At 40.4% G+C, this 25,731-nt stretch overlaps 1 protein-coding gene across 1 annotated transcript in view; it reads left to right on the plus strand.

Annotated features, from left to right (window-relative positions):
* LOC123978480 (E3 ubiquitin-protein ligase HECW1) overlaps window positions 1-19,058 on the plus strand; it is a 121,205-nt gene extending 102,147 nt beyond the window's left edge. The window contains exons 12-29 of the mRNA XM_046061711.1: window positions 3,534-3,687; window positions 4,894-4,997; window positions 5,255-5,361; window positions 6,243-6,428; window positions 6,943-7,077; window positions 7,367-7,481; window positions 7,605-7,701; window positions 9,757-9,840; window positions 9,987-10,093; window positions 11,345-11,459; window positions 12,134-12,247; window positions 12,949-13,101; window positions 13,541-13,639; window positions 14,909-15,038; window positions 15,204-15,350; window positions 15,520-15,634; window positions 16,336-16,534; window positions 18,679-19,058. Of these exons, the coding sequence (XP_045917667.1) occupies window positions 3,534-3,687; window positions 4,894-4,997; window positions 5,255-5,361; window positions 6,243-6,428; window positions 6,943-7,077; window positions 7,367-7,481; window positions 7,605-7,701; window positions 9,757-9,840; window positions 9,987-10,093; window positions 11,345-11,459; window positions 12,134-12,247; window positions 12,949-13,101; window positions 13,541-13,639; window positions 14,909-15,038; window positions 15,204-15,350; window positions 15,520-15,634; window positions 16,336-16,534; window positions 18,679-18,790 (2,273 nt within the window). The 3' untranslated portion in view covers window positions 18,791-19,058. The remainder of the gene's footprint in view (window positions 1-3,533; window positions 3,688-4,893; window positions 4,998-5,254; window positions 5,362-6,242; window positions 6,429-6,942; window positions 7,078-7,366; window positions 7,482-7,604; window positions 7,702-9,756; window positions 9,841-9,986; window positions 10,094-11,344; window positions 11,460-12,133; window positions 12,248-12,948; window positions 13,102-13,540; window positions 13,640-14,908; window positions 15,039-15,203; window positions 15,351-15,519; window positions 15,635-16,335; window positions 16,535-18,678) is intronic.
* The last annotated feature ends 6,673 nt before the right edge of the window (window positions 19,059-25,731 follow it).

Consider the following 25,731-nt stretch of genomic DNA (forward strand, 5'->3'; position numbering starts at 1 on the left):
AAGCATGATGCCATGGACCATGACGTCTTAGTGTATTACCAACAGTAACCTTGGAAACGGTGGTCCCAGCTCTTTTCAGGTCATTGACCAGCTCCTCCCGTGTACTTCTGGGCTGATTTCTCACCTTTCTTAGGATCATTGAGACCCCACGAGGTGAGATCTTGCATGGAGCCCCAGTCCGAGGGAGATTGACAGTCATGTTTAGCTTCTTCCATTTTCTAATGATTGCTCCAACAGTGGACTTTTTTCACCAAGCTGCTTGGCAATTTCCCCGTAGCCCTTTCCAGCCTTGTGGAGGTGTACAATTTGTCTCTAGTGTCTTTGGACAGCTCTTTGGTCTTGGCCATGTTAGTAGTTGGATTCTTACTGATTGTATGGGGTGGACAGGTGTCTTTATGCAGCTAACGACCTCAAACAGGTGCATCTAATTTAGGATAATAAATAGAGTGGAGGTGGACATTTTGAAGGCAGACTAACAGGTCTTTGAGAGTCAGAATTCTAGCTGATAGACAGGTGTTCAAATACTTATTAGCAGCTGTATCATACAAATAAATAGTTAATAATAGTTAATAGTTCAAATCATACATTGTGATTTCTGGAATTTTTTTTTTAGATTATGTCTCTCACAGTGGACATGCACCTACGATGACAATTTCAGACCCCTCCATGATTTCTGAGTGGGAGAACTTGCAAAATAGCAGGGTGTTCAAATACTTATTTTCCTCACTGTAAGTAGTGTATTCAATAATCTGACACCATGGACTGGATCCACTTATCGAAAATACAAGCACAGGACTGCATTTACATCGAGTGACACTCAGCTGCACTGCAACTGTGTGTGAGCAAGAGAATGAAGGCTGATCACACTTAAGCCTCGTTTCTGTAGAAACTGGGGGGAAAGTGAATGCCATTATTAGAACACTCGATCACCTAAAACCACCTTAAGTGTGATGAAATGGAGCAGGACTACTACAAAGCCAAATTATTATTACTAATTCCCTAAATATCATCTTCCTCCTCCAACTGTTAGGCAGGGTTGAGAAAAGCTGCTCCAATCCTTGTCTCACACATTCACTGTGCCCATTTATCAGCCAAATGAAGTCCTAATGGTGGAATATCGATGGCCCCAACAATAGCTTTCCAGTCTCCCACTTAACAACAGTTTACACAAATTACAGAAACGACATGGTGCATTAAACAACAACTGTTTCAGTTTTGAACTACTGCCACATGGGTACGAGAGAGGAGAAGGACCCAAATGCGAGAGACAGTCTGGTTTAATGACGAAATATACCTTACAGATAGGTAGGTAGGTACATAGGAAGGTAGACAGGTAGCAGTCAGGATGGTTCAGTTCACAGATGCTCGGAAGAAAACCTGCAAGACAAGAACATAGCAACAACGATGAATAAAAAGATGAAAACAGCATTAGTATTTGTCCTTGTACTATTGGTATTAGTTGTAGTACTATTAGTACTAGGTCTAAGTCATTGCTGTGCATCATTATTAGTGCTACTAGTAGTATTAGTACTACTAAGTGTCCTTCTCAACTCCGTTCTGTCTATAATTGAATCCTAAAGTACCAGTTCTGAGATATGATTTCAACCTGTTTCTGGTTGAAGTCTTAAGTTTTAAGGGGCTGTATGAAAAGAGGAGGATGGTTCAGAAAGGGGGAGGGTAGTCTACATTTCTTTGGGAGAGTAGGGGGATCTCTTGAGAGCGCATCACATTCTATAGTACCTCCCACCTTTACTTTATTCTGCATCTTAACAGAGAGCAGAACTACAGTTTACCAAAATGTGTCAAAACAAATGTCATGTGTCAGCTTTTTCTTTTTGTCAGCTTATGGTTGGATGGAATATTTGGTAAACCAGACGCATCATTTTGTTATGTTTACCTTAATTGCTCATTTATTTTATTGTGTATTGTGGTGGCCATGTGCTGTGCGAATGCGCTCCAGCACTCTGCAATGAAATACGATTTTAAATTGGCCTACTGAAAAGAAAATTTAAACCAATATGTGTATTTAGTGTCCTGAAACAAGATAGAATTACAGTCCCTGAAGAGACCAAAAAAAATTAAGTTAATGCTGGTTTAAGATTTTTAATTCACACAAAGTTTCTATCCCATTTCCTGTGGTTGGTCCACTTTGCATTTACACAACCAGAACCAAACATGCAAACTCACCAGACACCACTGCATCAAACAGGTTAGGGGTGAAATTTCCTAAAAAGGACAATAAATAACACCCTCAGTTGTAGACAGTATGTGGTCTAACATAAGTGGTCATAATTACAGTACTCCACTACTTGCCAAGTTAGTGCCAAGTCATCTTCACTGAGGTGTTTTTATCTTCTGTCTCAAAGAACAAAGTGGATTGAGCCTGTAAGCCCACATAGTTCTGCAGCAGCCTCTGGAAAAGTAACCGGGTTGCTAAAAATTGCATGTCATTAAAGGGAGGGAGACAGTCACAAATGGTGCACAATCACTTCATTTAAGGACATGGGGAATTGTGTATATGAGTGAGCGAGACTGCGTGGATGCACACATGAAACAGAATGCAGAAGAGACACTCTCCTGTCTACATCAGTGGTGTTGAGGTGGAGCAGGTGAATAGTTTCAGGTTCCTGGGAATCAGCATCACAGAGAACCTGACATGGTCATCGTTTCTGAGCTTTCGTGGAGAAAACTCAGAAACGACTGGATTTCTTGAGGAAGCTTAAGAAGGCCAAATTCCCGTGCCAAGTACTTGTCAGCTTTTACAGAGGAGCAATAGAAAGCATCCTGACTGGAAACATCACAAACTGGCATGGGATATGCACGGCCCAGGACTGGAGGGCTCTGCAGCGGCGTGATTAAAACTGCTCAGAAGATCATTGGTACCCATCTCCCGAGCGTCAGTGATATCGGTGAGGTGAGGTGCCTACGAAGAGCCCAGAGGATACTGCTACTCTGACAGCATCAGCAGAAGGGGGAAAACACCTCTCTCCCTGTTTCTCTTTATAGTAGAAACACAGTCCTTGTGAGTGGGTAGTGTCAAAGCAAAACGATTAGGAAAATGTGTGTGGGGATACTGAAATATGGAGTGAGTGATTATGAAAGGTAGGATTTCTGTGATATTTTTGTAATTTCAGTGTATTAAACTACTGAGTTTGAATGATGCTGTTACTGAACCACACAATGCTGTCTTTATGTATCTCATTAGATGTGAGAATGTGTGGCGTCATTGCAAGTATATTTCGTGAATTATAATAACCCAAATAGTACCTTCAAAAATTGCAAGATCTTTTGTAGATAATAATAATGCAGTTGAAAAGAATTGTATAGTAGAAGGAGGTGTCAATATTGTTTGTCAACCAGAGGTTATTAACAATTTATATATCATCAATTTATAATACCAACCAGTTCGGATGAGTTCTTGAGCTTCGTTTCATTTGTCTTTAGGATTAACGACATTCAAGGAAGAGGTTTGTTTACATCCAACTCACTCAAATGTGACCGAATAACACTCCCCTACCTCTTTGTTGCCACAGACTGGGAAGCTCGGATCGACAGCCATGGCAGAGTTTTCTATGTGGACCATGTGAACCGGACCACAACCTGGCAGAGACCGACACACGGCAGCAAGTGTAACCACGGCATCCCCCGCTCAGGATCCACCCAGCAGATGGAACAGCTCAACAGGAGGTCAGACTGGGGACACAGAGAGGGAGCTCCAACTGTAATGATCAGCAGGCACTCGAGTGTCAGCCAATATCGACAAACAACAGGATCTGTATCTCCTCCTTTATCTTGTCCTATATGACCTCTTACACTTTAACACTTTATTTCAAAGTAGACTGTAACCTAAATCAATCATCAATCATGTGGCACGTGTTGACAATTTTTCTAATCTCTAGCATATTTGTTTCTCTTTTAGAACTAAATTGGTTAATATGATATAATATTTTTGTCATGGTGGCAGCAATACACTGTCGTACAAACATATCATATCAATGAAATATCATATCATAAAAAAATAAAACAAAATAAACATAATTTAAAATGATTAAATATGAAAACTGCTAAATATTCACATAAAAAAATTATTGTAAACAGGGATACTGATGCAAGGCTGTGTTAGAGTGCAAAGTGGTTCATGTCTGTCTGTGTACAGTAACCACAGTGCGCAATGAGTATTTTAACCTACAACAATAAATATAATAAATAGATGTTTTAGTGTTACAGGGTTATTGCACCATGATCACATGACGTATTTAACTGTCCAGTACTATATACCAAAAAACATCTGAATATTTAGTTTTTAGTTGTGTTGTTGTTAACCAAACAATCTTTTTGAACTGAAAAGTGCTGAGAGAAGGAAACAAGTAAGGAGGAAATGAGGGAGTGGGTGCAAAGCCTCAATCACTTCAGTATTCTAAGCTGCATACAGGCCTGTAGTGGAGTTATACTGACATCTGGTGACTGGAAAAGAAAGTCAAACCATTAACATTTAGGAAGCATTTTGTGGTAATAAGCTCATATGAAAAATACAGTAACATAATTCAAAACCGTCTGCATGGTTTCCTCCTACAATTCAAAAACATGCATGTTTATTAGTGACTCTGAATTGCCCGTAGGTGAGTGTGAATGTTTTTTTGTCTGTATGTGTCAGCCCTGTGATGAACTGGTCCAGGGTCTAGGGTACAGCCCCCCAGTGACCCTGTAAAGGATAAGCTGGATGGAAAGATTATAAATAGCACTAGTAGCTAGACAGGTCTCCAAACATGTGAAATGTGTTTCTGTGAAAGGTGCAGATCCCCCTGACAAACCCAGCAATACTTCACAAGCCAAATGAAGAAACATGCTTCATACTTCATACTCCTGTATGAGGATGACTTGTTGTTTGTGCAGGTACCAGAACATCCAGAGGACCATGGCCACAGAGGAGGACGGTGGGAGTCAGAGGTTAGAGCGCAGCGGCAGTACAGAGACTGATTCAGATGCTCCTCAGACAGGTACATTCCTGTAGTAGGATTATGATCATGCTCATTTGTGGGACTACAGACTCTTCACCATTTGAAGGCATAAATACTGGTTCTATTTTGTATCAGCTTATTTTCTGATGCAGTACTTTTTCCCACTGTAATTTCCTTAAACATATTCAATATTATATTTATTATTGGTATGTACCATGTACCTCGGTCAAACCCTACTTCAGTAAACTGGCTTAAAATACTATACAGAGAAAGTAATTGCCCTGTTGTGTCTGCAGGCCCCGCCTCCCCTGTCAATCACCAGAAGATCGGCCATCTCCTCCAATCACCTGCTGTCAAGTTCATCACACACCCAGAGTTCTTCACTGTGTTGCACAGTAATTATGTGAGTACCTCACGCACACACCATCGTGTTTCCATCACTTATCCTAACCTTAACCTTACTCTAACCAACACACACACACACACACACACACACACACACACACACACGCACAATGCATTGCTTATATACAGTTTATTGTGCTAAATTAGTTACAGATGTATTTGTTGAAATAGCAACTGACAGTATAGACCACTGGATTAAAATAACCATACTGGAGGTTGAAAACATGTCCCTCTTTTAGTAAAGAGCCACGTCTCTGCTTTGAGTAACATGCACTAAAAACTACAGTGCAGAGTGCACACAGGTAGGAAAACAGGCAGGTCCTGTGACAACCACAGATACTGGATTTCATTTTTGTGTCCGAGCATTTGACTTGATTGCTGTCGGGATGTGAAGAGAATTCCATCCCGAAAGCATTTCAAATACCACAAAAATGCTTCTGAAATGCAATACCCAGTCCCGCTTTAATGGAATGACCGCCTTTTTGTATTTGTGAGCTATTTTTAAAGATTTACATCTTCAGTAGAAAACTGATCAAATCCTTTAGATCCTTTGATTTCTACCTGTGTTTCAGTCCTTTCAGTGAATTTGTAGAATTTGACAATATAATAGAATATCTCCAACCACAGTCTTTGATATGAATTTAGGAATTTCTTGAATTGAAAAAGTTGTTTTTCATCAGCCAACTGAAATCTCAGATGTCACAGCATTGGAAATGAATCCAAAGTTTGCTTGACACTGAGGAAAGCATCTATTTAGATACACACACCCTTCTTCCCTCACTCACAAATGCATAGCCAAAATAAGATCAAAACAGCTTTTTGAGTGCTTTATTAACTTTAATAAATGTAAAGGTGAACTTGTAGGTGTTCTCTCTCCAGGCAGCCTACCGAATGTTCACCAGCAGCAGCTGTGTGAAACACATGATCCTGAAGGTGCGTCGTGATGCCAGGAACTTTGAGCGCTACCAACATAACCGGGACCTGGTGGTTTTCCTCAACAAGTTCGCAGACACTCAGCTGGAGCTGCCAAGAGGCTGGGAGATCAAGACTGACCCCCAGGGCAAGGTAGGTCACATATGTAGAATCACAATCAAGTTTATTGCCAGCAAAAATGTTGCCAAATTTGCCTTGGTATTTTGGACACTTAAAGCTGCGGTAGGCAACGATGGAGAAACCAGCAAGAGACAGCTAGGAATAAATCCCACCAAAGCCAGTATCCAGAACACATGTTCATGTGCAGCGAGTGCACGGCCAGAGTGTGCACAGGTAGACAGGCAGTTAGGCAGCTAAGCCAGCCAATCATTTCTTTCAAGCTGAAGGAACGATGATAAGTTCATGTTGAGTGTAGATCCCGGTTTGAGGGCGTGTGAATGTGTGTGCATGAATGAACTGATTTGCTCAAGAATGTATGAAGGGAAAAGAGAAAAAGAAAACATAATAAATAAATACTGAAGAGAATGAATGAATGAAATTCATTAAAATACTATTACAAAGAGCCATTATGTCAAAGGCAGGTCATTTAAAATCACTGTTTTAAAGTACTTACTGAACAATTTCAGTCCATTTTTTTCTGTCTCAGTCTTTTTTTGTGGACCACAACAGTCGAGCCACGACCTTCATCGACCCTCGCATCCCTCTGCAGAATGGCCGGCTGCCCGGCCACCTTGCCCACAGACAGCATCTGCAGAGACTACGCAGCTACAGCGCTGGGGAGGTACTCACACACCTTTACTACCTGTCCAATCATGGATCCACACTAGTTACATATGAATCCCAAACTACAGCTCTATCATTACCCGAGCTTCTGCTTATGTCCAGGCACATTGGTTCCTGCTGAAGACATAAATCTGAAAAGACAGCTTCCAAATATATAGTTGAATTTTTAGCTGAGTTATTTCCTCAAACAGCTGCTCCCTGTAGTTTTTATTAAACAGGAGGACAGTGCTTATAATATAATGTCAGACTGTGAGAGTCAGCTGTGTCCTGTTGGTGTTTGTTCCCAGGCCTCTGATGTGTCCAGGAGTCGGGGGGCTTCTCTGATGGCCAGACCTGGAAACAGCCTGGTAGCCGCCATACGAAGTCAGCATCATGCTGACTCACAACAACTCAGCGCTCCGTGTAGGCACCGCCGTAATGTCTGTCATTTGAACACAATGTTTATCTCTTACTGATTCTTTTTCTAATGACCCTTTCTTGGACCACTGCCTGACTGCTTCTCTCTGTTTGTCTCCATCTCTCTAGCTTACAATGACAAGATAGTGGCGTTCCTTCGACAGCCAAACATATTTGACATGTTGCAGGAGCGACAGCCCAGCCTCAGCAGAAACCACGCACTGAGGTATGCTTCTTTCTTAAAGAATTCATCCATGCTGTCTGCTTTGGTTTTTATCCTATCATACATATCAAGTGAGAGTTCCTGGTCCACAATGCTTGTTCCATGCATAAATTCACACATTCATCTTAAGCTATTGTGATGCTTCTACAGAGTTCTTTGGTATTTTTCAAAGATACAATTTTTAATACTTAATTCCCTCTTTGTGTTCATTGCAGTTCAGTGGTAGATAATTCTTGTTCTTGTTCATCTTCTACTTTTTCTTCTTTTCCTGCACTTCAGTTCTGAAATCTCACGCACTGCCCAAGCAACAGAAATTAAACTAAATGGTGAGATGAGAGTGCTAGGGTTCATAATCTGTCATCAAATAAGAAATTTTACACTGTGTCTTAGGTCACTTTAACTCTTGTAGTTTGGTTCATTTCATCCAGACCAAGGTAGAAAATATTTTAGTTCTGATCTGTCGTTTTTCACACAAACAATCCACACCAGGGTCTGAGGCCCCATCTACACTACTCCGGAACTCTATATAACTTTTATACTAAAACAACTGAAAACGCACATCAGGTGGCCGATCACTGGGCATGCGCATGCCCAGTGTAAACATGAAGCAGATGGTCTATGGTCTACAGAAGATTTGACTAAAGAATAAAGTACTACAGACGAAGAACCACACCAGATTTTTTTTTTGAATGGACCGATAGCAAGCTTGCACTGTTACTGAATGTAAAGTGGCCGTGGCGGCAGAAAACAGACTGGGAGTAAATACAGCGTCATACACAGTACAAGTGTAGGCTTTAAGTGTTATTTGCACAGCACAAAATATTTTAATAAAAATACCAAATCAAAAACTCTGTCAGTAGCATCGTGTTTCTGCTTTGCATGACTTATGAGACCCTATCAGAGAGACAAAGGTCTCTGTTTTAAAACTAAAGCGCAGTAGTGTGGATGGGGCATGAGTGGACGCAGATCAAAACCCACCTTTTGAGAGACTCTCCGTCCGGTTGTGCCCTTACGGTGCATTTAGAGCGATTTCAAATCTGTAGTTCATTTGCTCTGGTCTGACACCGTGGATTATCTATTAAACATGTTGCATTTCCCCATACAGTTTTTCTTTACGTAGAAAAACATTCAAGCAAACCAAAATGCATCACTGAAAGCCTCATGAGAATGAAACAGAAAATAGGTCGTATTTTCCTAAATATCAACAAGACCTTGTTGCTAGTCCAGAACAGACTTTTATTCATTCTCTGGCTATTGAAACTTGTTGAGTACACCTTGTAGTTGGGCCACATCAAGGTTGGATCACACACAAATGAACCGCTCCACCCTTACACCTAAACAACCAACACCAGGGCTGATTGGTTAGACTTTGTTTCGTTCCTGACCATTAATACCAATTTTCTTTTTAACATGTTTGATGTTTGACTGACACTGGCAACTAATCCAGGGGGAGACATATCGGTAAATAAACCGAGGACCTCACCTCTCTGTGCCTTTTCCCTCCTTTTTTGGTTTTTCAGCACAAATGCTTCTGTATACACACAGTGCAAGCTGCTGGCTAACATCCATGTATGTTTTAGTCAGAACAGGCCACAGGTGCCGTTGTCGAGGGATTTGCAGAGTCATCTACCTCCAGAGCTCAGTGGTTACGGACCATTGTGTTTCCTGATGCATTTACGCTGTGGTTAACTTTGAGCTCCCTCCTTACTGTCAACGACTAAAAGATGTGTGCAAGCTGGCGGAAGCGGTCTTTGTGTAGTTTGTCCAGTCTTTGTCCCAAGATGGTTTGAGATTTCCAACATACAGCTGGAAATGAACTGTCAGTGTAGAATGATTAAGCTGCTTTATATATATGTGTTATATCATGGATGAATGGCTCGTGCCTTGTGCTCAGTTATAGTTTATTGGTAGGCTGTGATTAGAACCTGCATTTAAGTACATTTTGATCACAAAAGTACTCCATGAATCTCAGTACCAAACCCAAATGTTTACCTTTTGAATTACAGTCAGTATAGAAAAGGAACAAATAAGAAAGACTATGTTTTGTTGACTGTTCAGGGAGAAAATCCACTACATTCGGACAGAAGGTACTCAGGGAGTGGAGAAGCTGTCATGTGATGCCGATCTAGTCATCCTTTTAAGGTAACCCAGTGTGCCCATGTTGGGTAACACCTCTTCTCTTTTAGAGTGATTTACTCCCAAATGTCTAAATTCACAACTGAGGCTTGGACTTTGTGTAGTTCAGATAAATGATGTCCTCTGTGCGTTTCTGTGTCCTGTTCTTGTAGTTTATATGAAGAGGAAATCATGTCCTATATTCCGCCTCACCCCATCCACCCTGGCTTCAGCTTCTCTCCTCGCTGCTCCCCCACCTCTTCACCACAGAACTCTCCTGGTAAGTCTGCCAGCCAACCAGTCACACATCTTTGAAGTTCAGATAGTTGACACCAACTATTTTCTATAAATGTCCTTCCTAATGTTCCTACTGAAAACATAATTTTCAAGGTGTCCTTTCCTAATTAATAAAAGCAGCACACACAGTCTTATTTACAAGGTTGTTCATTTGTCATTATACAGCACAAGGTTGTATAACGAAACAAAATTAGTAGTCCCTTCATGCTACACACACAGTCGTTAATATGTAATTGAAAGTTTATTAAAATATATAACATATAAAATAAAATAAAGCAATTCATACAGTTATTTATATACATAATAACTATTAGGCTACACATGTACACCCAGAACATTCTGCAGTGCAGTTTTTGAATTTGCACCTGGGGAGAATGTAAACAGCAGCAACCAGATGATAATATGCAAGTTTCATCTTCACATTAAATGTCAAAAACAAAAGTGTAGCAAAGTTTGAAGGAGCTGCCAGCTGCTGCTTCTACAAGTGCCGCCGGTTGCTTGTAAATCCTCTGTAAATGTGAAAGGAATCTGTTAATGATCTCTGTCGTTGTCTGTCATTTGTTATTTTGGTTGCTGGGTGACTAAAGGAAAGCTGGCTCACACTTTAAAGCCATTTCATCACTTAACTGCTATAAAGCCCTGAATTCTGAAAAGAGCTTCCTGCCTAGCTGACATTAAATGTGAACATTTATCCAAAGTCATGATCATAAGCAGTGGGACATTTTTTCATATATTGTGCTTTATGCTATGTTATACTTTGACTCTGCTACATTATATATTGTATAATATCTGGAAATATTGTCTCTTTTTTACCACTAGATGCACTTTAAAATCCAATAATATAATAATAAAACCCTCTGGATGTAACATAATCAGCACTTTTACTTAAATGGCATTTTGTTGATAATACCTCTGTACTTTTATGAAAGCAGCATTTTGAATGCAGGAATCTATTTCTATATATTTTGACATACAGTATAGTATTTGTGCTTTTACTTGAGTAAAGGATCTAAATACTTCCTCCACCATTGTGTTACAGAAAATGTTGCCTCTTATGAAAAAAGTCTCTACCTGTCATTCACAGACTCACAAAACTCGCGCCTTAAATCATTTCATTTTAAACAAAGACCTTTTGCAGTGTTTCATATTAACTTCTCTTGTATATTTTCTTTTCTTCTTTTATTTCTGTTCTGTGTGTGTGTGTGTGTGTGTGTGTGTGTGTGTGTGTGTGCAGGCTTGCAGAGGGCCAGGGCTCCAGCTCCTTACCGCAGAGACTTTGAAGCCAAACTAAGAAACTTCTACAGGAAATTAGAAGCCAAGGGCTACGGACAGGGACCAGGCAAGATCAAGTAAGACTTGGTGCAGATTACACAACTAAACTTATTGAACCATCAAAAAGTGATTTTATAGACTTTCCAAACACTGTTTTATTATATGCTCCCATTAAATTGTAGCAGTTATACAGTAGATAATAGGTAGTAAATATCCAGGTAGTAAATCAGACACAGCTCAGAGTGCTTTTTCCGACATTTCTAAAATAATCCCAATCTGGCCCCAGAAATACAGTATGTGTTTAATGATCTGCATCATTTTATTTATGATATTTGATCTATTGTGTAACAACATATAGTAGTACAGTAGTATATGTTCACTGTGCTTTGTCCAGGGAGAAAGGGCCAGTGAGGTAATGTCCTCTAAAAGTTGTGTTTTGGGAATTTGGGTTCCAGTAAAGAATACATTTAAATTTAAATACTTTCAGGAATTAACTACCTACCAACAGAATTGTATTCCTGCCCTTGTAGGGAATGCTTTGAAACTAAATTCTGACCTGCATGTTAGAAAAATTTAACAAAAAATGAAGTTGAATAAATAAAATGTGAAAAATCCAAATCATTCAAAGATTTTATAGACTATAGTTCTTTTGTTGTCTGGTCAAACTTTGGAGGGGGTCCAGGGGAGACTAAAGCTGTACCCTGCATGGAGATAGTCTCAGTGAGATGTGTGGCTGTCCTGGTTGTTGCAGGTTGTTGATCAGGAGAGAACACTTGCTGGAGGGAACTTTTAACCAGGTGATGGCGTACTCCCGCAAAGAGCTGCAGAGGAACAAACTCTACGTCACTTTTCTGGGAGAGGAGGGGTGAGAGTCACAAACACACACACACACAAACACACACACACTCCGTCATGTTTCACATGACGCACAGGAGTGGTCATGACAACACACTCTTAGTGTGACTAGAATCTGCAGGCTGAAAAAGGAAAAGGTTTGTTAATGAAATGTATGAAAGAGGTAGAGAGGAACAGGTTTGAGAGTGAGCGAGGAAGACTGAAAGAGAGAGAGTGGTTGATTAATTCAAAGTGAGAGGGACAAACAGATTAAGAATAAGAGAGAGAGAGAGAGAGAGAGAAGAGAGTTCATGCCATTAAAGCTTCTCGAGAGGAGCCCTATCAAGCAAGGCTCTCAAGATTCAGGATTTAAGATGGGAGGGTCACTGATATGTTACCAAATCAAAGTACGATTCCGTAATGCACTACACTCTCTATCACAGCATGATAAAATAATAATAAATAATCTCAATCTGATCACTTGGGTTTGCATCTGACATGCTTGGAGGGCAGTGGTGATGTTTCACAGAGGTACTGAGCATTTACATAATTATTATGATTTGAGCACAGTAAGCATAAAACAATGCATCAAAATGTTTTCTCTGTCACAAGGGTATTTTCATTCCACATTTATGTAGATCAGAGGAAGACTATATTATCAGTTTAACTGTACAAATACACCATGAACCAAATGCGTAAAAATGTCCTTTCTCTCTCTTCTTGTCTCTTCAGATTGGACTACAGTGGTCCGTCCAGAGAGTTCTTCTTCCTCTTGTCTCAGGAGTTGTTCAATCCATACTACGGCCTGTTTGAATACTCAGCTAATGATACTTACACCGTTCAGATCAGCCCCATGTCAGCATTTGTTGAGAACCATCTGGAATGGTAAGCTGTGCACCACAAACACACACACACAAACACACACACACACACAGTGAATCATTATTCGGTAAAACTTGCTGAAATTACTGAGTGAATTAACTATGAAACGTGAGCACACAGTGAATGTTTCCTTAAGAGGTTGTTTCATTTCATTGTGAACAAATTAATAGAAATTTACACTCAATTTCAAATGAGCACAGATCCTAGTTTTTGTACATAATCAAAACTTAATAATATTTACTGTCATTTATTAAGGGAAATAATGAAAACCCCTATAGTTTGCCCTGTTGCTCTACATGACTGAGAAATATTATAATATAATGTGATATATACTGTGTGTATTAAAGAAATGAGTCTGACGTCGGCAGAGACATTTGGCTCATTTTACGTGTTCATGTGAGACTGTCAAAGTGATTCTAATGTTTTCTGTGCGTGAGTCCAGGTTCCGTTTCAGTGGTCGTATCCTGGGCCTGGCTCTGATACATCAGTACCTGCTGGATGCTTTCTTCACGAGACCCTTCTACAAGGCCCTGCTCAGACAGTCAGTACTCACACCCACACGTACCATAACGTTTGTCGTTAAAACAATAGAAGGAAATTAACTTTATAGAAATCTAATCTTGTGAGGGTATATGTTTGTCTTTCTAGACACACAGACACTTGTTCATGTGCATGCAGAGAACTCTTCTGAAAATGCAATGGTACGATAGAGTTGTGGTGTGAAAGGAGTTATTTCAAGCATCTCGGGTTCTGGAAGAAAAATCCCATATATTTGCCGCATGGACAAGTCACAAAGTAGTTGATTCTTAAAGGCTTGGATAGACATAAACCTCTCCCTGTTGAATCATCACTACAAAAGATGAACAGCTGCGTTATAATATATTTGATACAAGCCTGTGTACATAACATTAGAAGATGAGTAAACTACAAATCCTAAGACGCATTTCAAAAGCATCCAATTGCGAAGCTTAAAGAGGTGATGTTATGCTCTTTGGCTTTTCCCCTCTCCTTTATTGAGTTATATACCTTTTTTGTGCATATACTAGGTTTGCAAAGTGAAAAAGCCCAAAGTCTACACCAAAGGGAGTTCCCATCTCCCACAGAAAACTCTGCTCTGAACTGCCTGAAAACAGCTCATTTGTAGTCCAGCTGCCTCATACAACTCTCGCGGAGCGGCTAGTCAGACACGCCCTCAAAAACACTGGTGGAAAAACACTGAGCTGCAGCACACACCTTTCCACAGTTGTTACTGTGATGTAGAGAAAGAGCTCAGTTAAAACTTTATGGATGAAGATTTGTTACAGATTAAAAACTCACCACTCTGAAACTCTTGCTTCAGTCCATGTTGCTAAGCTGGTAAAGGGAACATATACATGCTGAACCGAAGCCGTGTTTACCGGCTTCTCACTGACCCGCCCTTCTCTGCTTCTGATTGGCTAATAGTCCTTAACTAGGAACTGTGCAACTCCCAACAAAGATCATTTAGAGACAAGATGTATCACTCCATAGCTAAAATGAAGCCTTCAACACAGGGTGAAAAGAGGAGCTACAGCAATGTGCAGTATGTGGTGTTTTTTGAAAATTAAACCATGTAAATCTGTTCTGGTACAACCTCTAAATAGGATTTTGAACCTGATAATGAGCATAATACCACCTCTTTAAAATTAGAATAAATTCAACAGCTGTGGTACAGTGTTTTGCTCCCAGCTACTGACATGAATCTGACATGAATCTGCGCTGGCTAACTGATTAGCAGACGGGCACTGTGTAATTTAGTGGGCTGTATGTGTGAGCGCTGGGTGTCTCTCAGGCCGACAGACCTGTCTGATCTGGAGTATCTGGACGAGGAGTTCCACCAGTCTCTGCAGTGGATGAAAGACAACGACATCACTGACATCCTGGACCTCACCTTCACCGTTAACGAGGAGGTCTTTGGCCAGGTCAGCGGGTGTTTGAGTTACAATGTAAACCACATGCATGTGAGCTGTTGTGCTCTTTAGGATATACATATTATTATTATAATAGATATCCACAAGGACAAGCTGTTAATATGCTGCTTAGATGACTTGAACTGTTAACTAGACCCAGTGCCTCCTGTGTTGCAGGTGACGGAGCGGGAGCTGAAGTCGGGAGGCTCCAACCTCCAGGTGACTGAGAAGAACAAGAAGGATTACATAGAGCGAATGACCAAATGGAGGGTGGAGAGAGGAGTGGTGCAGCAGACAGAGGCGCTGGTCCGAGGCTTCTACGAGGTAAACAATACTGTTTCACTTCTCAGAGAAGATTTTTTTGTCATTTATAAATACTCACTATAAGGCTGTAGGTCTACTGTAAGCCAGCTATAGGGAGCAACATTTGAAACAGAAACCAACAATGAGACAAGAAGATAACATAATAAGTCGTTGTTTTTCTCCAACTCAGGTGGTAGACTCCAGGCTGGTGTCAGTGTTCGATGCACGGGAGCTGGAGCTGGTCATCGCCGGGACTGTAGAGATCGACCTCAGTGATTGGAGGAGCAACACAGAGTACAGAGGAGGTGTGTACGAAACTGTTCCTAAAATCCTTATAGGCCCCTCTTACATTAACAGAAAAACGTCCTACATCTGGATGTAGCATGACTCACACTGTGTTTGAGTCTCAGGCGGGTGTGAATGCAGTCTGTACACTTTGGCCAAATTATTAGTTTGACATTAAGTGTATTTCCATTTTTTCCCAGAGTAAGATGAGAAACCCCCCTGATTGTCTGTATGCTTAATATAAAATTGGAGCCAGCCAGCAAGCAGCTTAGCTAAGCTTACCACATAAACAAACAAACAAACAAAAAAAAGGGTATTTTGCCAAATTTCAAACTAAATAATATTGACAGACCACACAAGTGTACAGATGCTGGTAGCAAATTTACCTTTGGACAGAGCCAGGCTAGCTGTTTCCTCCTGCTAAGCAGCATCACGTTTACCATTCAGACACAAGAGTTGTATCAGCCTGAACATCTCATTCCCAGCAAGCAGCTCCGAGTCTCCAGTGGACATAATCCTGGTGTGATTGGATCTTTCTGTAGTGAGGGGAGTTTACCAGAGTTCAGAGTCAGAATGTTTTCTGTTTTTTGTACTCAAAATGCCAATATTGACCTTTTGAAGTTACATTTAAATACAGTATGCATTCATAAAAGAACTGGTATAAACTACACTCGTCTATGCAAAGCCCCTAACCAGAGTGAACCTGCCTCCCGATCACTAGGTTACCATGATGGGCACATAGTGATGCGGTGGTTCTGGGCCGCTGTGGAGCGGTTCAACAATGAGCAGCGTCTTCGTCTGCTGCAGTTTGTCACCGGGACGTCCAGCGTGCCCTACGAAGGCTTTGCCACGCTGCGGGGATCTAATGGTCTTCGACGGTTCTGCATTGAGAAGTGGGGCAAAGTCACATCACTACCCAGGTATCTAACCTTGTTTCCCATAAAGCCATGCTGCCAAGCCTGCTCTCATTAAATATTCTAATAATGAGACTTTTTTCCTTAAAGTCAAAGCCCTGCTGCCTACTTGATGAAAGGTGTGCTCCACTACTTAGACACAACCAGGGGTTTTTTTGTAAAGTTGAAAAATGATCCGGACTGTCAAGCAATCCTCAGGAGGTTCCCTCATCATACACAATCCTGCTGCGGCAGATACTAACTGGAGTACCACCTGTGGATATATCCGCCGTTGAAACAGTCCGCAAGAAATGCTCTATTACCTTCTGTTTGAGCAACGTTTGATAAAAACTAGTGATCTGAGTCTTTTTTAAAGTAAATGTTTTTAGTTGTGATCCTTTTTTAAGCTTTACGTCTTCAGTAGGAACCAATGGGCTTGGAGCTGGGAGACGCAGACAGAAAGTTTTGTAAGACAATCTAACATATTGTTGGTTTGGCTTTTTAATGGGATTTATGACAAGAAAATCAGAACATCACCAGCCAGTTTACTGCAGTGACAACAACCAGAATCTATTGGGGGCTATATTAAAATGATCATGAAAACTTTCCACAACAGCATTATAATGTTCCACATATGTATGTGTTATTTGGGTAAAACTTTAAATGAAAATGCAATTTCCACATACTTATATGGGCATTGGATGACCATATTAAAATGAGTTGTACTATGTTTTAAAGTGGACAATATTCAAATGTTAATTCAAAATGAAAATGCAATATAATCAATGTAACCTGATTTTCCATTTGTGTAAGCAGTATTAAGTCACACTTGAAAATGAAAATGGCAATTGGCATTTCATTTTCAAAAACTTGCAGACAACTTGAAGCAGACAATATTTAAATGCAGCGCAGCACCCCCAGTCTATTACATTTTCATGTTACCGTGCTCTTTTGGTGCCAAAATGAAATGAAATGCAATCTGTCACTCTGCTCATCAAGGCGGGTCTTCAGTCAGGACGTCACATCCCCATTCAGTAACTTGGTTCATTAACATTTACAAGTTCCGACCACTGACCTGGGCGCACATCGGAGAAGTTTGCCCTCAGGCCAGATATCTAGGTACCACTTTACTGTGATATAATTTAAAACATTATGAAATACAAATACAAAATGAGAAAACAGTGAAAATGCCATCACAGTACCCTAGAGCTGAGTGTGAAACAATCAAATGTGAAATCAAATGTATGATCTGAGAACACTAACCACCTCACTGTCAGTAAACACCGTTAAGACTCTTGTTTCCCACATGTCGACGTGAATGAAATACAAAACCAGAATAGAACGGGGAAACAATTTTAAATTGTCTCTACAGCTTGTTTCAACATAACTCTGCTTTCATACAAAGCCTTTTTCTCTTGTAAAATAAATCCTTCTGAATTGAGCAAAACAGCAACTCAGTTTGTAAAATCATCAGGAGGCATCATTTAGCATCACAGCCAATGAAATTGTCACAAAAAGTCACCTCTTGTGTATTTTCGTGTGCAAAGCAATACTTTTGGGCTGTTGTCACTGCAGGTCATGTACTGTACTTAGCACTTTGGACCAGTAATGTGACCTGAGAGGTTTGGAAGGCAGACGTGTCATTAAGGTTGTTCCTTTCAGAAGTGCAAGGCGGTTATTAAAACTGCCTGCCACCTCAAGCATTTCGGTTTAGATTATATTATTTCTTTACTGGCACCTGAAGCTTTACATACAGTGTAAAGCTTGGACATTGCCCAGTTCACTATAGTGCACCAGCTCAGTAGAAGAACTATTATGGTATGTCCCCTCATCTGTAGTGCAGGTAGATCGGATAATGTGCAAGGTGTGTTCCTCTGACCTTACAGTAGGACTTTCATTTGGCAAACACACATTAAAATGTGAACGTGCTCAGCAGAAACAGAGAGCAGGGCTCAGGTTTCACTGCAGAGCAGGGGACAATGAGCACAATAAATCTTATATACTGTATGTAGATGTGATGAAATTTCAGTATTGAATTGAGAAATTCCTTTTGAGTTCTCATACCAACAGGTTTGCATTAATTAAAACGTGTTTATATTTGGACGTCCAAAAAAGGTACATCTCCGTTCTCTCTAACAGGCTGCCTGTCTCTCACTCTGTCTCCCTCTCAGAGCTCATACGTGTTTTAACCGCCTGGACCTGCCTCCGTACCCTTCCTACACCATGCTGTATGAGAAACTGCTGATTGCGGTGGAGGAAACCAGCACATTTGGCCTGGAGTGAGAGACAAACCAACACTGCATCCCTCTCTGTGCAACGCTGGCTGGGCTAAAATGCAAGAGAAAAAGCAGCTCTCGTGTGCTGTACTGCCTGGATTGTACTCAACAACGTTTTTGGTCATGTGGATTTATGTACATCACTGTTATGGTACCGTGTGTTAGAGTCCACAGTATGACAGTGTGTGTGTGACAGCACCACAGCAGGACTACGGTTATTTTTATATTAATCACTAAGACTGAAGAATATGAAACACTAAAACAGCGTTTTTTAAAAATATTTATATATATGTGTATATATATTATATATATATATATATATATATATATATATATCCAGTATATGCATATCTGAAGAAGGGGTATGTAAAATTGAATCAAGATCATTTAAGTTGCATGTAGCAAAATGCATCATCCATCCAAAGGTAAAATTCTACAGTAATAGAAAACGCTAACAGACAACAAACTAACAGCAACAAGAAAACCTATAGCTACACAACTAGAACTTTACATAAAATCTATGAAAGCTAAATACTTGAGAACTTGTTGGAACTTATATTTAAATTTATCCTTACACCTGGGATGAACATTTGAATTCACAGAAAAGAGTTAAATGATAAAGTAAAAACAAAGAGAAACAAATAGAATAGAATCAGAAAGAAAAATAAAACAAATTTAGACAAAACAAGCATTTAATAGAAACAGAAATTAGGAAAGAAGAAATTTATACTGGACAAATAACTTAAGCTTGCACATAAAACAGATCTTCAGGTTTGTCATTTGTTACACCAAACAAGAATTGGAGAAGTTATAATTATAGTAATAATGTTGGCTAATTAAGCAGTTAACATTTAAAAGAGCTTAGAACACACACATTTTTACATTTACGTTTGTACTTTTCTGTGAATTCAAACCTGAATTCGAATGAAGTGTGCAAATTCCAGCACACCAGATCCTCAGGTGGTTTGCTGCTCTAACACATTCAGATAGATCTAAATGTGGCTTTAAAGAAGTGGTTCAAAGCATAATGCAGATTTCCAAAAGCTCATCAGATAGATGCAAAGTCTGGTAGCCCTGATGCCAAAGGAACAATCATGAGTGGTTTTTAATCTGAAGAGCCTACGAGGATCATTATGTATTTTGTCTGGACCTTGGCGGGCCGATAGGAGCCTGCCTGAGGATCGTGTACACAAGGAATTAGAGAAATGTGATGTAGCTTGGTGCCAGACACCAGTCATTTCAGGGTGACCAGTGGAACCTTACAATCAACTCTGAAACTATAAACAATGTAAAGATGCTTACATTATATAGATCTTGTCTGTTTGCTCCAGTCAGTGCTGTAGCCACCCCGATGAGAGGGGACATTTTGACAATAGACAGAGCTGCAGAAGTCCAAACAACAGGGATTACTTTTTCTAGACCACTTAGCTTTTTGGCTTAAGTTGAAGACATCATGGCTAATGACAGCAATTAATAAATCCTGCACTTTGCAAGTTGACTAAGAAGAGAGGCTGGGCTATCCCTGTTTTCTTTACACAGATAGATGTAAAGGTAAAAATGTGTTTGTAGATAATTTAAAAGAGGCCAGAAAGAAGCCTGCAAATTGATAAGAAAATAAATAAGTAAATGTGAGGAACCTGAGGACCCGATGAGGATTCAGATAAGATGACTACAGTGAGTAGAAGCTGGGCCACTGAAAAATACGTCAGTGTCCATAATGCTGTTAAAATATTCAACAAGCTCCTCAGTAATGAGCAGAGACAAAAGAGAAGTGCTTAAAGCCTTTCAAGAATTGGTCTGACACGGTCTGGCACAGTGAAACTGTGGAAAGAGTGAAATAGGATTACTTCATAAACAGCTTTGGTGAAATTCAGATACCATACACTGCCTGCAAATCAAAAAAGGTAAAGGGCGTAGTGTACTCCTTTAAACAGGTGGATCTAATGGGATGAATAACTACTACAATACCTTTTCCAGTTCTGATACTCAAGAAGTTCAGTCCAAAGTGAGGACAGCAGCCGGCCACAGACTGTCACGTTCTCCTCTGGATAGACAGCAATGTTACTGACAGAGAACTGAAAGTGTCTTGTTCTGCAGTGCTTTCAAAAGCAGAGATGTCACATCCCCTGATAAAGTAGCCATCAACTCCAACACAAGGGCTTCTGTGAGACTGAAGGTGACCATGTGATCAAGCAAACAGGTAGTTCATGAATCCTTGACGACAAAGAATGCATGTGGACGTTGTGTCCGCAGCTGGCTGAATCCTGTTGGCCAGAGTGGTGCTTCCTCTGTCGGCGTCTCTGCTCCTGCCATATGAGCAGGAGCTGCTTGTACTCTTATTCAAGTCCTCCATTGATAAACTCCCTCTCTTTGTAACGTCTCCACGGTGTTGCTCTTTGCACGGAACAGCTGGTTCAAAGCCGCATGTAGGTTTCTAAGGGCCTGGGATCATTGGCTCAGCTCCTTGAACCAATCCGGCCTTTCTGGAATAAACTTGTGTAATGGGGCCCGTGGACAAACCAGTGTAATATATGCAATAGTTTGGACCTTTACTCCAATCTATTCCACAGTCTACCATGTTCTCTCAGACAATGACCGACTGCAGCATCTCTAGTCCAGTAATGAAAGTGTCCCTCGGTATGTGGCCTGTGGGTATGTTGCCTTGGTTCTTTTTGAATACAGTTTGCATGTTCTCCTAGTTTTCTGTGACTTTCCTCTCACGCGCCAAACATAAGTCCAGTTCATTGGAGATTCTGTTGTCTTTCTGATAAATGTTCTAAAGTGATGTCACTTGCGTCAGCGTCGGTTACAACATTGAAATCTCAATGAGCAGTGAGCTCCCCACACATCTGTAGCCCACTGCTCATGTCTGCTACTAGCATAGCACACCAGAATCCCTGTTGGCTGTCGAATTGCATCGTGGGTAATGCAGGCACCAGATTTCGCGACAACAATGTCTGGAATAAAAAAGACAATGTCTCCAGTTGTGCTGCATTGGTTTTGATACTCTTTTTAAACTGTACAGCACGAGTCCGATAATCGTCGTCTGCGTATTTATGTTAGTTGGACAGTTGTACAGAACAGGACCTACCCACATTTGGATCTAGCGCAAGAAAAGCAAGACAGCTGCACATGCAATACAAAGTATAAATGATATTCTGTCACATGTGGAGGTTGTCCAGATGTGCAGCCCAGTATCCACGGGGCTTATGTCCATGCTAGATGATTCAGTATGGCACAATTTACATCCAGTTTCAATGCAGTAAGTAGTGTGGCCTTTGTGTAGCAAGTTGGAAAGTAACGGTGTGGAGGCTGGATGATTAGTGCGTCGAACTTTCAGGCAGGAGACCAGAGATTGCATCTCATCACAGACCTGCAATTAAGGTTGGCCTAACCCTTTTTTGCCTAGCCCCAACCACACTGGAACCGTAGTTTATTTGCCATGACGACAATCTTTCCTTGACCCTAACCCTACTGCAACCCTACCCTACCTTTTTTTAACTGATTGGCATTGGATGTAAAACTATTGTCGGTTAACATCATCTAGGGTTTCACACAATCATCCAGTATCAACATTCTTGTCTGGCGATAGGTTTAACATATGATGCCCTTGAAATGCCAAGTGTAAATGGGTCCAGGGTTAAAAGTGTTAGCCCTGACAGAGAATGGCAACTTGGATGCTGTCCTTCCCTGTCATTCACCCAAAGCATGCTGGGATAGGCTCGAGCCCCCCGCCCCCGGACAGGACTAAGTGTAAGGAACAGGTAGTCAGATTTCATGACATGACTGAATATACACGTCATATGAACAGTATACAGGTTCAAACTTCACTTTTTTATCATTTTCATTTGAAACACTACTGAGATAAACATCTCAAATGACGTGTGATGTTACCTAAATGGTGCTTTATTTGCGTACTAGCTACAGAAATGATCACAGTGGGGTAATCCGGCACTACAGAAGCTTAATTCTCGCAGATGAAGGTATAGATATATGAAGATTAGGCAAAGCAAGAATGAATTTGATTCGAATCACTGTACATTAGTGCTGCACTCATCCTTGGCAGTGGCGAGGCCTTATCCACTCATCTCTACAAGCATGAGGACAAGGCTGTGATTATGTTGCATCTTCTCTGTCTTTTTTTCTACAAACTTTTGTACTGTTATTTATACTGTATCATATTTCTAAGTAAAGGGGAGTCCTGAAGCTCCCCTTGAATGTTTTGTTAGTTTGCAGTTTTTTGATGTTGTCATAAGAAGCATCAGTCAAAGAGTTTGCCTTCACTTTTAGAGCCTTTGCGTTTTGTCTTTTCTATTATGTCTTCAGCTAGCTGGTCATCTGTCGCTCAGTGCAGAAAACATTTATTTTTCCAATCAGCTCACAGAATCTTTCTTTTTTTGTTCACCACTTTCTCTGGGTCAGTTTCAGTTTTGAGGTTCTGTCTATGTTTTCAGAAATGTATTCAATGTCACAGATGTCTCACTATTTCATACATTTCAAAGCTGCATGTATCCAGCAAGTAATCTGTGTTTTGGGCAGTTTAAGACAACAAATGACAAAGATAAAAATAAGAGATTTTTGTATGTAATTTGTTGACAGTGTACGGAAGTTTTGTTTTTATTGGGTTGATATGTTGAATTCATACATTGTAGATCTTGAACAGTGGAATTTATTCTGGAAAAAGAATGGTTAACAATGCTCCTATAACATGGATATTGATCACAGCTATTATAGAAATATTTAAATAAGCTTTTGGAGAAGTAAGAATCATGAGATGTCTACCAAAAGATAAGGTGGTGGCAAACTGTAGCAGCTGTTTGGTATTTGTGTCTTTTCAACCTATTTATTTGTCTATTTATTTTCATTTTAAAAAGGGACTTTAACCAAGGGAACATGTGAATGAGTCGACAGGTGGGGGCAGCTTTGCTGGAGGGTGACACTGAAGCATGTGTATGTTTTTGTTTTGTTTCTAGTTGTGTGTCTGTGTGTATACACATGTAAATAATGTGGAAAGGTACAGTTCTGATTTGTCTGAGAACGGGTTCCTAAATACTCAGACTGTCCAATCACCCCACCACACAATACAACTGTTTATGACTCTCAATAAAAAGGTCACTTTGTTACTTCTCTGCCATTGTGTGGATATAATGTACAGACTGAAACTAAAGATGACGTGAAGATTAAAAAGCATGGGCACCACTGCAGCCTCGGTTTGGAATCCAACCCAGGCCCCTTTGCTGGATGCCATACCCCCCCCCCCCCACCCCCCCCCCCCCCCCCTCTCTCTCTCTCTCTCTCTCTCTCTGCAGCTGTCACTATCCAATAAAGGGAAAAATGCCCAAAAATAAGAACATTAAAAAGTGACAATCAAATTTCAAGGTTCATTCTTGACCCTGGAAATATAAATTTAACAAACAAAATTATCTTCTCAAGGTAAATGAGCTATCCCACTCCACTCCTACTTTTGAGAAATAAAAACATTTTGTCAAAAAAATCTTATCAACTAGCTTGGTTTCACTGTGGCTGTCAGCCACATTCTGTGGCCTTCATGAGCTGAAGGCGTTCGCTCAGTTGTCATTTGATCATTGATTTGTCATGTGTATTTTCAGATTTCAGCAATTACTTTGGTGAGTACAATTAATCTTAACTGACAGAATTGATGTCCAACATTGTGAAAATAATACCCAAGAATGAAGAAAGAAATATGATGTCCAGCAGTCTTAGACTTACTTGCATGTTTGACTTGACTGCATACAGGGCGGACTGGGAATTAAAATTGGGCCACTGAGACTCAGGTACACAGCTTCTCCACCTTCTCAGTCACTGTGACTTACATGACCCACATAATACACAATAGTGCAACATAATGGAGCAGAACAACAACACAGAGGAAGACCCATCCACTACAGTAACAATACTTACTGCAGTCTGTTATAAAATGTGGCAGCAATCTCATTTACAATATTCAATCCAGCTCACTAACCGTTTTGTTATCATCTAAAACATTTAGCTGTGCTCACATGGCTGAGCTTCCAGTGAAAGACACAAATAATGTTTACTGAAAAGCCGACAAGGGAGCTGACGCTGATGTATCACGTCGGCTAAATGCAGTGAGAATGGATTAGTTTAACCTGCAGCTGATAAAAATATTACTGTAACATTGCAGTGGGAGTTGACCTGAGTTTCCAGCATGTTGTGTGAAGCTGTACCTCTTGTGTCTTACTCTCTTTTGGCTCGCTCATGAGTTCGAGCACTTGCATGAGCACACTCTTGGGAAGATAGTGGTTGCAATCTGAAACCTCACTGCTAGAGGCCACTGAAAACTACACATGGCCCCTTTAATCAGTTGTTACTCTTTAAGTGATACATTATACTAAGTAGTTGCTAAGTAGCCTAATCTCTCTTATCTCATGATTACCTGGTAATTTAGTTAACATTTTTGTGGGGCTCCCTCAAGTAAAGTAGCACATGGCCTGTGTACCACTAGTCTAATTACAACCGCCCGCAGTATAATTAATTCACATCTACCAGTGGCAAACACCATAACCTTGATTCCTGATGCACAAGTATCGAACTTTACTTACAACAACAATCCCCACCAGATCCTGCCAAACTATAGGCTACTTTCAACAATGAGTAAAAGTCTCATTGTTGAAAATGGCAGTAGGAAATAAAAATGGACCTTTAAAAAAAAACAAAAAAAAACTGTATTTAACATAACGCTGTCATTATTAACGTAACTATTATAAAATAACATGTAATCATTATCACTTTTTTAAATTTCTTTTTACTATATCAATATCAGTTTTTTGTACTACTAATTGAGATCATTTTGGGGATCGGATGCATGATCCGCTGTGCTCTTCTATGGCTCCATCCGATTGGCCAGCCCGCCTGTCAATCAGCAGCAGCTCCCGTGGTTACTGAGAGCAGCAGTCCGGTGTGTCA

This window comes from Micropterus dolomieu, linkage group LG01 (assembly GCF_021292245.1).
Source record: "Micropterus dolomieu isolate WLL.071019.BEF.003 ecotype Adirondacks linkage group LG01, ASM2129224v1, whole genome shotgun sequence".
NCBI classification, from domain to species: domain Eukaryota; kingdom Metazoa; phylum Chordata; class Actinopteri; order Centrarchiformes; family Centrarchidae; genus Micropterus; species Micropterus dolomieu.